This window comes from Portunus trituberculatus, chromosome 46 (genome assembly GCF_017591435.1).
Source record: "Portunus trituberculatus isolate SZX2019 chromosome 46, ASM1759143v1, whole genome shotgun sequence".
Taxonomy (NCBI): Eukaryota; Metazoa; Arthropoda; class Malacostraca; order Decapoda; family Portunidae; genus Portunus; species Portunus trituberculatus.
Genome location: NC_059300.1, coordinates 258,718 through 274,877, shown reverse-complemented (window position 1 = coordinate 274,877; position 16,160 = coordinate 258,718). Strand labels below are relative to the sequence as shown.

Here is a 16,160-nt window from a genome sequence, read left to right as displayed (position 1 = left end):
AGAGAGAGAGAGAGAGAGAGAGAGACATTCAAGGTCAAGCATCCCATTTTCTGACATGAAACTGGAGACGACGTGCACATTTTCTTTCAATTTTGCAGGACGGACAATAGTAATTTTACCCGAGTCAAAATTGTTGTGTTGTATCATGAACATCAAGTGTATTAGGCAGAATACTACGACAATTTTTTTTGTGTGTGAATGTTTACTGTGCTTTGCTTTTCGTTAGGTGTTCTTGAAGAGTTTGAGAAGGAAATTGAACCTAACGTGGTGGAAGACTTTCCTTGAATCCACCATTTGTTTACACTCAGCGGGGCGCCACTTGAGATAAATGACCTTCGTTTGTTAACTTAAATCAGAGAGAGAGAGAGAGAGAGACTATCTGCCACTAGAACCTTAAAAAAAAAAAACTGAAAACCTCTGTACCTTCAACTAAACCTTTTTAGAGTGGTGGAGATGCCGCGCAGAAGTGTTTTTTTTTTATTTATTTATTTTTTTGTTACTATAAGTCTTACATTCCATGCGTCTCCTTCTCAGATCGAAGGACCTCCTGCGTCAGGCGATCCTGGAGAATGACTTCCTCAAGAACCTGGAGATCGGGCAGGTGAAGGAGATCGTGGAGTCCATGTACAGCGTCACCTACGAGGAGGGCTCTCTCATCATCAAGGAGGGCGACATCGGCTCCATGCTCTACATTATGGAAGGTGAGTACTTGACCCGCGCCAACCCTCACCTGTCGCACTCACCTGTTCCCCCCAACCCTCCCCTGTTTTCACCGTCATTCGATTCATACTCTCCTGAACTTTTCTGGTTTTTATTTTTTTTTCTATTAGTTTTTTTCTATTTTTCCTTCCTTTCTTTTGTTTCTTATGGTATTTTTACATTTGTGTTCTTGTTACTATTTTTATCTTTTATCTTAAGTTTTGTATTGATTTCATGTTCTTATTCTTCTCTCGAGTTACAATTATTTCAGTTTTCATAATAATTGTTTCTTTTTATTTTTTTGTAAGGTTGTATTCTCTGTACTATCATAATTTTCTCTCATTTTGTAATCACCTGTGTCTACTTAAAAATTTTCACGCACACCTGTCTCCGCCGACACCTCTTATGCACACGTGTTTCCACTTACACCTGTCTCTTCCACCAGTTACGTTCCCTGGCTATCAACAATTATTTATCTATTTATTTATTTTTTTCAGTATTCCCTTTATTTTCTTCCTTGCTTCTTTTCTTCCTTTTTTAATTCGGTCTTTGTTCTATTTTTTATTTGTTTTATTTTGATATTTTTTCTTTTGTTTGTGTATTATTTTTATATATTTTTTACCATCTTTTAGTTTTCTTCTCATGCTCATGTACTTGTCTACACCTCTTCCATAGGTTACATTTAAATTCCAACTTCACATCTGCTCTTTCCTTTTCAAATTTCGCACAGTTTTAAGGCGTATGTAGAATATTCACTTGTTTTATACTCTTCATTTATTTTATCCTGTTTCGTTTATTTTTCTAGCTTGGCTCAGTTATTTATTCTTTATCATAGAGTTTCGCTGTTTTCCTCTTCGTTGTGTTTTGTTGATTTTTATTCTCCTTTACTGCCAGGGTATATATATATAAATTTTCATTGTGTTTAGAATTTAACCTCTATTGTGCATCTCATCACATGTCTGTTTGCCTCTCTTAATAGAACACTATACACAGAGACGGTGATCTTATAGGCTTATGACAAGAAAAGACAATCCTTGAAAATTTCCATAACAAAAGTTCACTTCCTCCATCGAGCTCTTTACTGTAGCCAAACAAACATCTTGGTAAGGATCTCCCAGTCTCCATTATTTTCATCAGTCATGCTCTAGTCACCACCTCAGTAACACACGTTTGTCAGGATCATATTCCACCTTTATTTTATCTCTGTCTTGCCTTCACCATCACATTCCAGTAATAGTTTAGCCTGCCCTTTATTAGACAGTTTTCTTTGTCAACACCCTCCCATTGTGTCGTATCGGACGGAGAGAGAAATAGTGCCACAAGAAAAGTGATAAATAAATGGCATGGAATAACGGTGAGGGAGGAATTGTACTATTTTTTTCATTGCATTTGTTTGTTGGTATTTATTTTTTTTTCCTCCTTTACTCGTACTTGGTCTCGGCTCAGCTGCGACCCTGAGCATCCCCTGTTCCCTTCCCTGCCGCCCTGCCACCCTTCCCCCCTTGCTTATTCTTGTCTCCCCTCTTCCTCCCTTACCTTCTCAAGGTCCATGTTTTTTTTTTTTTTTTTTCTTTGTAAAACGTTTTGACTGAAATTACATAGTCTCTCTCTCTCTCTCTCTCTCTCTCTCTCTCTCTCTCTCTCTCTCTCTCTCTCTCTCTCTCTCTGATAATGCTTTTTGCTGTAAAGACTGTCCTTGATTTATTTGCACCTGAGGTAAACGTACATAATATATCAATATTTTTCCGTTTTCAAATTTATTTCCGTCCTCTTCAGCACAATACGAACTTAAAAAAGTAACAACCGAACTTAGTCAAAGTGACTAATGTGCTGACTTGCATAATTTTGACCGTATGGATGTAGAGAAACCTCAACAGTTACTCTTGTTGTGTGTGTGTGTGTGTGTGTGTGTGTGTGTGTGTGTGTGTGTGTGTGTGTGTGTGTGTGTGTGTGTGTGTGTGTGTGTGTGTGTGTCAGGCGGCATTAGGCACTCATCACACACCTAACACGAGTCGAAGAAACCAGGAGGCAGATCGGCCAGACCAACACCGTTCACGTCGCCATTGGTACAGACGGCGTTCTTGACGTAGTGCAGCAGTGTCGCGTCCGTCGCCACCCACTTCATGCCGCAGTCACATTCCAGCGGGTTGTTGGTGAGGTCAACGTAGTGGGCGAGGGAACCAGCATCCTCAGAGGCCTTCATGTGTTCCAGAATGGGTCTGAAGGTGGCCTGAGGATGAAGGAGGAGACGTTTGAAGTGACCAGAGAGAGAAATAGAGAGAGGGAAGGCGGAAGCAAGTGCATAAGACAGAGAAAAATAAATAAAATGTAGGAAAAGGGAGAGATAAATAACGAAAGCAAGCAAGAACTTATCACGATACAATAGAGCGATCCAAAGAAATGTAAAATGAAGTACATGATATAAAGAAAAAAGGCACTGTTATAAAAAGAAAATGAAAACAAATATGAAATGATAATAATAAAGGGACATAAAGCTTCTCAAATGATTCTAAAGTCTGTTATAGGTACATTTACGAAGGAGGACACGTGTGAAGAACATTAGGTAGAATTCCCACGGTGTAGCAACGATTTATCATCCTTTAAAGAGAGGGAGTGGCAGCCCTCACCTGTCCGGCGCCTCGCTCATGCGTGAAGGGGAGGAAATGCACGTAATTGGAGAAGGAGAGAATAACTGTGGGAAACTTAGACACCCATGACTCCTTTACCTCAATTGCCGTGCGGTGAAATTTAAGTGACAGAGCAATAAAAAGGTAGAGCAGAGGGAGATAAATGATGGAAAGAGAAGGAGAATACACCAGGGAATGAAAACGATATGGAAACATATACGAATGAAGAATTGTTGATAAATATGCAAGATGTGTAAAGGGAATAGGAGAGGAGAGATGAGTTAAAAGGTTAAATGAGGGAAAAGAGGAAACATGAGAAAAAGAATAAAATGATAATATGAACGTAAAAAAGTAAATTCTGGTAAAAAAAAAAAGCAAGAAAGTAAAAGAAACGAAAAAAATAATGAAATAAGACAGGAGAGATAAGTAAAAGAGAAAAAATGGTATGAAGAAAAGAAAGAAAGAAAAAAACACGGGGAAAATGCGATAAAAAGAAACAAAGAACTGAAATGACTGACGAGTGGGCGAAGTCATATCCTGAAGGGAAAAAGAAAACATAAAAAGTGATAAAAGGATGAACGAAAATACGTGATAAAAGGAAGGAATAGCAAGAACGTATTTTTTTTTTTTTTTTTTCTCTCGTCTTGTCAGTTCTTATTTCATATCACAGGAATTCACGTGGAAGAATGATTTGGGCCATTGCTAAATTTTACGCTTTTACCTCTTCTTTTTTTCTCTTTATTTCCTGTTATTAGATTCCTTCGTTCAAGTAGCATTCCAGGTGCAGGTAGTATGAAATTCTCTCTCTCTCTCTCTCTCTCTCTCTCTCTCTCTCTCTCTCTCTCTCTCTCTCTCTCTCTCTCTTCTATGAATTTATTGATGGGAAAAATGCGAGTAAAGTCACGTTTGGAATGCAACGTCGTTAAATACGCAAGTTTATACCCGTGTGTGTGTGTGTGTGTGTGTGTGTGTGTGTGTGTGTGTGTGTGTGTGTGTGTGTGTGTGTGTGTGTGTGTGTGTGATTATACATTTACTCAAGGCTGACAAACTGCACACATTGACGCACAAGTGACATATATGTTACCACTGTACGAAAGATTATGCAAACTAGAGCCCTGTTGCCTCACTCGCCCTCGGGAAAAAAGGAAGGAAGAAGGTAAACCGAGAGACGAGACAGTGGACCGTATGCTCAGACATTTGTGTATTGTATGTAAACTTTCAACATGTCTTTTTGATGGATTTTTGAACATATAATTTTTTGTTTTAATGTTCTCAGTGATGTTTTGAATAACGCTATACATTCCTTAATAACAAAGGTGCTCAAAACTATACAACTAATGAACTATGTGAGGCTTGGAATATCATTTTTAAGGTTGTTTTCATTTTCATATTGATAAGCTAAACATTATGTATACTCAGTAATAAAATACACTGATAAGAACACCATTAATCATCTCTGAAGTCTTCGTGAATATTTTATAAGGGTGTTTTAATTTAGCGAACATTCTGCCTCCCCAATAACAAACATTCATAAACAACAAATCATCGCTGTGGTCTTTGATAATAGTCTCTCAAGGCTGCTTCCATTCTCCTGGGGATAGTTTAGCAAACATTCTGCATCATCAGTAACAAATACACTCATAATCATTAACTCATCTCTGTGGTCTCTAAAAATAGTCATGATAGGAGAAGAAATCGTTTATGAACCCAGGGTCAATAGGTGACTGGGAGTGGGAGGGGCGGAGGGAGTAGCGGCGGGCGGTGCATGAATAGCCTTCATGCCCGCAGCTACTAGTGGTCTTTTCCACCTTGACCTTTCACTACGCTGCCGAATCAGAATTTAGGAGGATTAAAATTTTGAAATCGAATCCTTCAGGGCGTGCAGAAGGGGGAAAAAGTTGATTGTGTCTTAGAGAGAGAGAGAGAGAGAGAGAGAGAGAGAGAGAGAGAGAGAGAGAGAGAGAGAGAGAGTATCGGCCAAACTTACCACAGTAGCATAGAGAAAAGAAAAGTTTGGGATTTTAGTACATACAGTTTGTGTGTGTGTGTGTGTGTGTGTGTGTGTGTGTGTGTGTGTGTGTGTATGTGTGTGTGTTCGCAGGGCGTGTGCATGCATCTGAAGTTTTTCGTGAGGGTGAGTGAGGACAAAGCGTGAGAGTGCTGTGTATTGTGTGTGTGTGTGTGTGTGTGTGTGTGTGTGTGTGTGTGTGTGTGTGTGTGTGTGTGTGTGTGTGTGTGTGTGTCAGGGTGAAGCGGGGACTGAAAGTAAAAGTGTGCTTGCAAGAAGGACAGTGCAGGAGACTCGAGGGATGGGGAGAGTAGGTGGTGCATGCGAGGTGTTTGAGTGAGGCTCTGGGAGTATGAAGTTGTATTGGTGAGGTTTAGTCTCGTTAGGATCCATTAGGTTTGGTTTGGGTTGATTAGTCAGGTTAGCAGGAGTTACATATATTGGGTTGAATATCTTGAGCTCTAATGTACACGAGGATGAAGGACTTGTGTTTTTTTAGGGCGAAGATCGAGAATGTGAGGATAGTAGGATCGGTATGGAGGATGTGTTGATGGGATGACTCATGCTAGGGTGTGGATGGAGGGTGTGATGGTATGTGTGGGATATGGATGGAGGATGTGAAGGTGTATAACGATGAAAAGTATGTGTTGGGATGAGGGGGAGGAGTGTGAGGGTAGTAAGGGGTCGGTATTTGTTCTGGATGGCGGATGAGGCAGCGTGTCAGGACGGCTTGGTACTCACCTCCGGGATGGACGTCATTTTGTTGTGGTTGAGGAACACCCCGGTTGGCAGGCTGCCTTGGAAGGCGCCGGGGCTGATGTCGCTGATCTGACACCCATCGAAGTACACCACCCACGGCCTGCAACACCACGGGGAGGCTGAGATTACGACCACCACTGCCACATTCACTCACTTCTCCACACCACATACCATGCTTGTCACAATACCGTTCTCATCTCCACTCACACCTGCACACCACATACCACACTTGTTTCAACACACTTCACTCACCACACATCTCAACGCCTCACACCCTCAACACCAATCACTGCACTCTGCTGACACCGCTCCCATCCCCAACAAAAAAAATCAATATTTCTGTGTCATATTTTAGCTTCAAAGTTGACGAGAAGAATAAATATTTTAGAAGTTGAAATTTACAAGTAATATACTGAGAGAGAGAGAGAGAGAGAGAGAGAGAGAGAGAGAGAGAGAGAGAGCGCTCTACGTCTTTGTTCCATATTCTATTTTTATTTCCCATTGAATTGAGAGTTTCTTTGCCACTCAGCCTTCATGGAGTGACTGCTGCGGCATGCCGGGAAAAACAACCCATTGACTGATTCATATGAGTCGTACATTTGGATATGCTTGCCGTATATTGTCCTTTTTTTTTTCTTCTTTTTTCCTTTTCACCCCAGAACTTTGAAAATATTTAGGTGAGTGCAAGGCTGGGTCGGGGCGGTGGCAGGGAGTGTGACTTGCAAAGGGAGGGAGAGAGACAAGGCTCCGTTAGTTACTGTTCACATTGTTTCTTGTTTCGTTTTGTCTCTGTGTGTCGGGCGTCGAGGCAACAAGGCGACGGCACCTTTTGTTTCCAGTATTCAGACCTACATGTCTGGTGCATTTCATAAACCATTTTTGTTTTTCTGAATATTGAAAACATATATTACAGTTGACATCGTTTTTTTGCCTTGCTGATCTGGGCGGGGAGGCGGCAGGGCGGCGGCTGGCTCTCTTTCTCTGCATAGTCTTCAATCTTGTACCTTTGATCTAGTTCATAAACCGTTTTGTTCTTCTAAATTATAAACATTCTTGACTTATGCATCATCGCCAGACAGACGTGCCCGCCTTCACGTTCCCTCCCAGAGCATCGGGTATTGCAATTTTCACTCGTTCAGTAAGGTTGTGTAAAGGCAGTCAATCCTCATCATTCCACCTCAACGGCTTACTCACGGACCACTCTCTCTCTCTCTCTCTCTCTCTCTCTCTCTCTCTCTCTCTCTCTCTCTCTCTCTCTCTCTCTCTCTCTCTCTGACTCACCGCCTCTCTGACCCACCAACCCACCAACTTCCACACCCACATCTGCAAGAACGTAGGTTCAAAGGGCTCACGTGCATCCCTTCACACACACACACACACACACACACACACACACACACACACACACACACACACACACACACACACACACACACACACACACACACACACACACACCATTTTGTATCCATGTCTATCTGAATTGAACCGAAAATGCTCCATCGCTTCAGTTCCAAATACGTCGCGAGAAACAAATGCAGAAAGAAATATTAACTGATTTTTCCTCGTAATATGCCGCCAGTTTCTCGAACAATAACGTTACGGGATTGACTCACTCCGACCTCAGGTAACATTCTCCTCCTTCATCTCCTTCTTCAGCGCCTTGCATCACCCCGCTCCGTTGCCTGGTGACTGCAAGATCAGCTCCTTCACCTCTCTCTCTCTCTCTCTCTCTCTCTCTCTCTCTCTCTCTCTCTCTCTCTCTCTCTCTCTCTCTCTCTCTCTCTCTCTCTCTCTCTCTCTCTCTCTCTCTCTCTCTCTCTCTCTCTCTCTCTCTCTCTCTCTCTCTATAGAAAGACCTACCTACCTTCACCTTCCCTCCCTCACCTCCCTTCTGTTTCTGTTTCTTACCTCACCTGCATCCCTCCATCCCTTACTTGTACCCTTTCTCACCTGCCTTCTTCCTTCCCTATCTCCTTCCGCCGCCGGTATCCATCCACATAACACAGCCTGTCTTCGTTAAGGACACAAGGACGCCGCCATAACGGTGCCCGTGTTCCACTCGATACATTACCAAGTGAATCTCTCCAGCCTTCCATTCCAATCCTACCCCACTTCTGACTCACTTTCTGACTTCAACTTCACTCACATTCTCTTTTGTTTTCCATTTTCATCAGCTTTTCCCGTATTCCGTTCCACCTTCCCTCTTTCCTCTCCTCTTGTCTCTCTCTCCACCCTCTCGCTTTTATTTCCAGTTCACATTTCTGTTTCTATTGTCCATCTTTTTTCCTTTTATTCTGTTTCGTCCTTGGACAGAAATAAAAAAATGACTTCAATAATGATATAGTAACGTATTACTGCAAGGGGTTGATAACAAAGAAAGAAAAACAAAAAATTGGTAGCAAAAAATGACAGGAGAGATCAAAGTGAAAGGATAAAATGGAGAGAGGGTAAAAATGTAGCGGGGAATCGAACCATCACTTCAGCTGACGGACAGACAGAGAGAGAGAAAGACAGACAGACAGACAGATGGTCGCACATGACAGAGGCTAAATATTTTGAACCGGATACTAGAAAAAAACAAAAAAAGTGATCACATAACGAAATGACCGTCATAAAAGAGGGAGAAGATCAAAGAACACACACACACACACACTAGTAGGACAGAGGGCAGACAGGCGGGTGACTGGACACACACGCCCCGAGGGAAGCTACGTAGACCGTCTGGGATAATTGGCGGTGTACTAAGGGCACCACTCCAACAACCTCCTCCCGACCTTGCCACGTCCTCCCGTCTGCCCCGCCGCGGGAGGGTGAAGGTGAGAGAAAGGGAGGGAAAAGTACGCACCCTTGAGAGAGAAAGTTAGAGCAGGACAAACACAAGGAGGAACAAGGAGGAGGGAGGGTTGAGGAGGTGCAGGAGTGGAGGTATTAAGTGGAGGAGGAGGGAAATATGGAGGGACAAGGAGTGGTGAAGGGCAGGTGTTAGTAATAGTTATCCTTCTTTTCCTCCTCCTCCTCCTCCTCCTCCTCCTCCTCCTCCTCCTCCTCCTCCTCCTCCTCCTCCTCCTCCTCCTCCTCCTCGTCATCATGGCCAGGTGGGCAGGTGAATAGGGCATAATTGAAGGCACGAAATGGATTGACGTTATTGAAGAGCACAACGGTATTATTGAGGGCATTAGATTAGATGACGTTTTTGAAGAACCCAACCAGCCCATCGCCTCTTTAGTTGAAAGGAAGTGGCGTAACAAAAAAAGAAAAGAGAAAAATAAAAGAAAGAGAAGAAAATGAGCGTGACGCGAAATCTCCCAAGTAACAGATGCTGACCGGACCGTTGCGAATAGATCAATTAAACGCTGTCTGTATATCTATGGAAAAAAAAAAAATAGAGAAATAAATAAAGAGTGGACAAAAGGAAAGAAAATAAAGGGGCGAGTTGATCTGAAAGCACGAATAACAAAAGAAAGTGAAAGAAAAAGTGATAAATGAGAATAAATGAAAATTACGGAAAAAAAAACGATATTGATGAACAAACGAAGCAAAATGAAGGTGAATCAGAACAGAGAGAGAGAGAGAGAGAGAGAGAGAGAGAGAGAGAGAGAGAGAGAGAGAGAGAGAGAGATAAGGATTCACAAGCAGCATCCAAACACAGCCAGACAAGCATGACTCACTCTGAGGTGGAGGCTGCGAGGCTGCCGTCTGGGAGGGAGGTTAGGGGGTTGTTGTGCAGGTCGAGGCGGGTCAGACGGGGCATGTCGGCCACGGCGTTCTTCTCGATGGTCTTCACCTGCCCGTTGGTCACGCTAACCTGTTGAGGACGCCCGACGTGGTAACAACGAGGGTAGTAATAGACATTTTTGTGGCCCATTACCGAGAGAGAGAGAGAGAGAGAGAGAGAGAGAGCGAGTATTATATAAAAAAAGATGAACGCACCTCAACAGTATGAAAGCAAAACAAAACAAAAGAAGAGAGTGGGAATTAAGATAAAGTCGAAAGGATGAGGGAACAAAGAAAAATATTTGTAAAGGAAGAGGCTGGGAGTCATTTCCTCTTTACTTTACGATTACTTATATAAAAATGACGTCTTATGAGAGAGAGGGAGAGGGGGATGGAAAAGGAAAAGCAGAGGGAGAGGGAGAGGGAGAAGGAAGGAGAGAGAGGGAGGGAGAGGGAAGAAGAGAGAGGTAGGGAGATGGAAGGAGAGAGAGAGAGAGAGAGAGAGAGAGAGAGAGAGAGAGAGAGAGAGAGAGAGAGAGAGAGATAACATAAATTAGAGTAAATGTTGTGTTAAACCTTGGGAGTTTCACCTGAGTGAGGTTGGGTGCGGCGCCGACGTGGGTGAGTGTGTCGATCATGGTGTGAGTGAGGTCCAACTTGTACAGGGAGATCAGGCTGGCCAGGGAGTCGAAGGGGAAGGAGGTAAGTTTGATGGCGTCGGCAATGGTCAGCTCCAGCATGCTCACCTCGTTGCCTGCAGTGGTTTGGTGGTTTGGTAGAGTGCGTGACAAAGAAAAAATGAGTCAAGTGTGTTAGTTTTGTTTACCCATTATCATTCTTATCTTTTCTGGTTTATTGGATGGTTTATTGGATCAAGATATATGCTATACAAATGTTCATATTAGTAAGACGAACATAGTATATACAGTATTTAATTGCAAAAAAAAAAAACGAAAGATGGAAGCTTCGGATTATTTGTCGTATTGAAATTTTCACTTGTGTATTGAGTGAAGGAATATGTTCAGTAATTTTGACTTTAGGAAGACGAATATAAACACAAAACGAATATGTCTGATACGTATATGACTATAAAGGGCTAAGCTTTATAAAGAGACTGCAGCGAGTTGGTTTGATATCCCCTTGTAGCTTCCGTTATATTTCCAAATGCAAGAGCGCAAATAATGAACAGTTACAATGGAATAAAAAAAAAATAGATAAACAGTTAGGAAGAAAATAAACATCATTCAAAATTTCAAGTATTTATATTGAAATTGCCAGATAAATAAAAGTCCAGGATAAATTAACAGTTCGGGCAACTTTATAATAAAAAAAAAAAGATAATTTGAAGAAAAACTCAAAATATCTATCAACTACTTATCAGTAAAACCCCAAATCATTCAAGAACTTCGCCTACTGAAAGGAGCTGATGAGATGAATAGCCTCGTGACTCCACCCTACTTAACATAAGTGTGCTGGCGCTTCCCAAACACGCGTGGGGTGATCTATATAGGGGCGGCCAAGGCTCCTCGTGTGTAAGGTCAGCCATCCAGGGGGAGGGAGGGGAAAAAAGGAATCCCGTAGCGGTGCAGACAGTAACGAAATTCAAAACATGGAATATCAGTTTTAAGCAATTTTTGGAGAGAGAGAGAGAGAGAGAGAGAGAGAGAGAGAGAGAGTTAGCTAGTTTGTTCCTTAAAGCACATAAATGTTGAATGAAATAAATTGATGCTGATTCTCTCTCTCTCTCTCTCTCTCTCTCTCTCTCTCTCTCTCTCTCTCTCTCTCTCTCTCTCTCATAACGGATTCAGAGAGAGAGAGAGAGAGAGAGAGAGAGAGAGAGAGAGAGAGACCTTACCAGTAAACGCCGCCGGGTCCACGCTGGCAACATCAGTCTGTCCAAACCACACGAACATGAAGGTGGTGGAGCCGAAGACATTGGCGGGGATCTTCTCAAGGGTACACCGGCCACTGAGTTTGACGATTTGGAAGAACTGGAACTGAGGGTTGGGCATGTCGTTCTGCGGGAGTGGGAGAAGGGATCTGTGTAGGCGTGTGTGGAGAAAGTCTGAGCGGGAAGACAAAGGGAAGGGAAACGGGAGGTGTATAAAAAGAATGTGTAAAAGAGGATGTGGGATGTTTATGTTATGTGAAGTGAAATGGAAGAGGAAAACATGGATAGGGGTAGTAGATTATTTGCAGGTCAAAATTAATTAAGTAAGGGATTTGTATTTGCTATGCAGTTGTATGTCACTATATGTCTTATAGTTAGTTTTTTTGAGGTTCTGTATGCTTCTATATTTCTATCTTTCCATGACCTGAACTCATTTAACACGGAAGCTTCTGGACGTTTATCCCAACTTTTAGGCTAACTCTCTCGGACCTACTTGGGTACTTGCATCTAAGTGGGCTTCTTTATTTAGTCGTTTTTGCCCTTGGCTAGATTCCTTCTCTTACATAAAAAAGAAAATATATTATTCTTCTCTTTGTTGATCCATAGATATTTTTGCGTGTGTAATGTCACGTCCCGGTTTGCTCTCCGTGAGAGTGGACTGTACATTAATATCGGAAAGTTTTAAAGGTTCAAATAGGAAAAGGTCTCAAATTACCCTCTCGACCTTTCCGAGGCGGCAGTACATTGCATTAATTCAATCCTTTTACCATAGCAGTAATGTACCTGTTCGTTGTTTTTTGGTGATAGTCTTAGTTGAAATATTGTTCTGTAGTTGTTTTTGTGTCGCTTGAAATGCCCCGTGCTCGTGATGTGGCCGCCGTGTCAGTTTACGTGTTCTCCGTGTTATTTTGGTATTTGTTGAGTTTGGTCCCAAGACTTCATCTTTAATTTTTGTGATCTGATGCTTCCCCTTCAACTCGCCACCCAATACCGTCTCATTTTTTTTTTTCTTCGTCACACGTGTATTAGTTATACGATTCCGTCCTACCTTCCTCCCGCACCGCTGCCTAAAGTATATTCCACTTTTTACTCACTATTGATACTATTACTACTATTGATACTGCCACTGCCGCTACCACTACCACTACCACTGCCACTGCCACTGCCACTGCTACTACTACTGCTAAAACTACTACTACTACTACTACTACTACTACTACTACTACCACTACCACTACCACTACTACTACTACTACTACTACTACTACTACTACTACTACTACTACTACTACTACTACTCACCGCAAACACATTCTGGAGCTGGCTGGAAGAGGTGACCTTGCTGCACTCCATTGTCCTGCCCGGCATCTCCTCCCGACACGTGCAGGGCGAGATGATGGAGGAGGAGGGACACTTCGCCCTCACTCCTGCACACATCACCGCCGCCACCACCACCACGACCCACTTGCCGATCATCCTCTGCTGGAAAATAAGGGGACTGATGTGCTTAATGGTGCGTGGTGTTGTGGGGTTATTCAAGGGGAAAAATTGGGGGAAAATGTTAGGTTGTAGGGTTATTGGGGATAATTGAGGGCATGTAATATTTCGGTGTCTTTTTGAGGGTTGGGGGAATTAGTGATTTGTATAAGTGTGGTATGAGTCAACCTGTTCTGTTGTTTAACCTCTTCAGTAACATGGTACGTTTTCATATCTATTCTACTTTCTCTTTGATATTTTTATACAGCTTCAGAAACCAATGTGGGTGATTGAAATAGTGAAGACTCTGGCTATTAATCGTCTGACCTCCATAAACCGTTCCTAATGAAAATTAAATTGTCTAATCGTACCCAAAACTCAAAGTAAAAACGCGTCCCAGTGCTGAAGGATTTTAGATATTACTTTAGTTTTATTTCAGATATTGGAAGGTTGTGTTGAATTTAGGATATATGGTTATTTTTTTCTTATTTATTTTACTTCTTTTTATTGTAACGATGATTGGATGGGGAGTGATCTCCACTTGTTTATCTTACATTCTCATGGAAACAGATGGCTGCGTGATCTGAATGGTTGGGTTCGCTTCACTGACAACAGATTTTCAGTGGTTCAATTTGCTTGAGGCTGATTTTTTTCTTTGGAATATTAGTTTTTATTTTTCTTCTTCTGTATTGTCGTCAGTATATTCTTGTGCCTCATTTTTTATTTATTTATTTATTCGGTTTCATTTTTTTTTTTTTTTTTTTTGGGTATTTTTATTTAGAGATTGTTTTCCTTCCATTCTTTTAGCCTCTCCTTGCTTTTACTTTTTATCAATCTCAGTGTGTGTGTAGTCTTGAATTCTTCTGCTTCTGGTAAATAAGAAATGTTCCCTGGTTTTTCTTTCTCGTACTTCACGCCAGCCTTGATGTAAATTTTTAATCCCTGTCGTGGCTCGGATAAATACGTGATGAAAGGTGGAAATGTTAGGACGAGGTCGTGGAGTGGAGGGGAGCGGAGAGAAATCCTGCCCTTAATGTCATCCTGTCAAACAAGGAACGAGAAGCCGCTAGGAAAGTATATAATATTTAAGAAACCCGTGACCCTTCATCCCGATTCGTGTAGAAAACTTGGGAGAAAATGTTAAAAGACTGAAAAAGATACATAAAAAACAGTGTGCTGGTGCTGAGGGAAAATCAAGCCATTGGGAAGAGAAGTGAACATGAATAAATAACCGATTTCCATAAATACTCCACGTGAGGGAAGGAAGGAAGGAAAGCGTGAAAGGTCGTCAGGCTGAACCACAACATTCACCTTATGTAAATTTCCGTGGCGGCGGGAAAGTTATCTTCTTCGTGATTCCCTTTACGAGCTGTCAACTTGTATAGGACTTGCTAAACTAGGACAAGTCTTCCATTATTGCGCAATGAATATGGAAATGCAGTGCCTTGTAATGGAAACAATGAGCTTTCTCTGCAATCGTTTAAGCCTTTGAGTGATAATAGAGGCATGTCACGATAATTTATTTCAGTAACCCATGACGATTTAATTTAAAAAAACGTAAACCATGAAAAGATTTAAACGAAATTAGTTCACTTACTTATACACTAAACGTCCATCGAGCCACTTTAACATAAAACACGAAGAAAATTAATGAAGGAAAAATATCATGAATAGGAAGATACAAGACTAAGAGATCAAGATTAAATAACTCAATTTTTGTAGGATACTCGATTCTCCAGTAGTATGTTTTTAAAAGCCTCTCAGGTGCTACTCACGAAGCTACTGCAGAAGGGGACGGGCACCAACGCCTTGTGTGGGGCTGGGGGCGGCGCGCCGGGCTTATATCTCCTGACGGAAAGCTGACACCCCCCAGAAAAGCTTAAGCTGATACCTGGTGACTCTATCCCTGACAACCACGCTCTCTCTCTCTCTCTCTCTCTCTCTCTCTCTCTCTCTCTCTCTCTCTCTCTCTCTCTCTCTCTCTCTCTCTCTCTCTCTCTCTCTCTCTCTCTCTCTCTCTCTCTCCTTTTATTTTTGTCTATGTTTTCCAGTGTTTAGTTTCTCTTCCTCCGTCCATTCGTACTGTACCTCTTGTTATCCTCCCTCCCTCCCTCCCTCCATGCACCTCCTTGCACCTTCTAATGTGTTCCTTATCACACACCCAACATCTGCAATTACCCACACCCTGCACCCTATTCCACTCAACTACACTTGCATGCACTCAAACCATCCCACGCACGCACGCACACACGCACACAGGCATTTACACACACACACACACACACACACACACACACACACACACACACACACACACACACAAGAAAATTCATAACAATCAAGTATTTTTCACATAGATATGATAAGTCTATTAAACAAGAAGTCTTATTGTTGCTCTTGAAAGTAACGCGATATTTCGGCCAACAGAAATCAAATAGTAACAGTACAATACTATGAAAAATATAACATGTGCATACGTCAATTTGTATTTTGCTTACATTTGTATACAAGTCCCCAGTCGCAAAGGGTAATATCGTCATGTCAGGGCAGGGATTTAACATGACCAATGCGTCCACGTTATAAGCTGCTTACTTTGATCACCTTCTTTGCCACATTCTTCCTGCTCCTCGTCTCTCTCCTCCTCCTCCAGCTCTTCCTTTCTCACGGGAAGATATTGGGCGGGGGCTTATGTAATTAATAATCGACTGTGTTGCGTGTCGAGAATAATTTGCATCCGTTCATTAATTCCTGAGGAGTCAGACCGCGGCAGGCGAGGGTGTGTGGTTTGTAGGAGGGAGGAAAAGGTAATTGACAATTAGAAAGAAGGGAAAATGAAATGGTGTGAAGCATGTGCCACTGATATGCATTAAAAGGAATGGTGAAGAAATATGTTGGGTAAAAAAGTAACAAAGATTAGAAGCGTTGCAAATAGAAGGTGAAAATAACAAGACACGTGTTCTTCTCAAGTAATTCTTAAATCAAA

At 42.0% G+C, this 16,160-nt stretch overlaps 1 protein-coding gene across 6 annotated transcripts in view; it reads left to right on the top strand.

Annotated features, from left to right (window-relative positions):
• LOC123520209 (cGMP-dependent protein kinase, isozyme 2 forms cD4/T1/T3A/T3B-like) overlaps window positions 1-16,160 on the top strand; it is a 649,267-nt gene that overhangs the window by 437,830 nt on the left and 195,277 nt on the right. For all 6 annotated transcript variants that reach the window (XM_045282292.1, XM_045282290.1, XM_045282291.1 and 3 more), the window contains one exon: window positions 535-701. In XM_045282292.1, coding sequence (XP_045138227.1) covers window positions 535-701 — 167 coding nt within the window. The remainder of the gene's footprint in view (window positions 1-534; window positions 702-16,160) is intronic.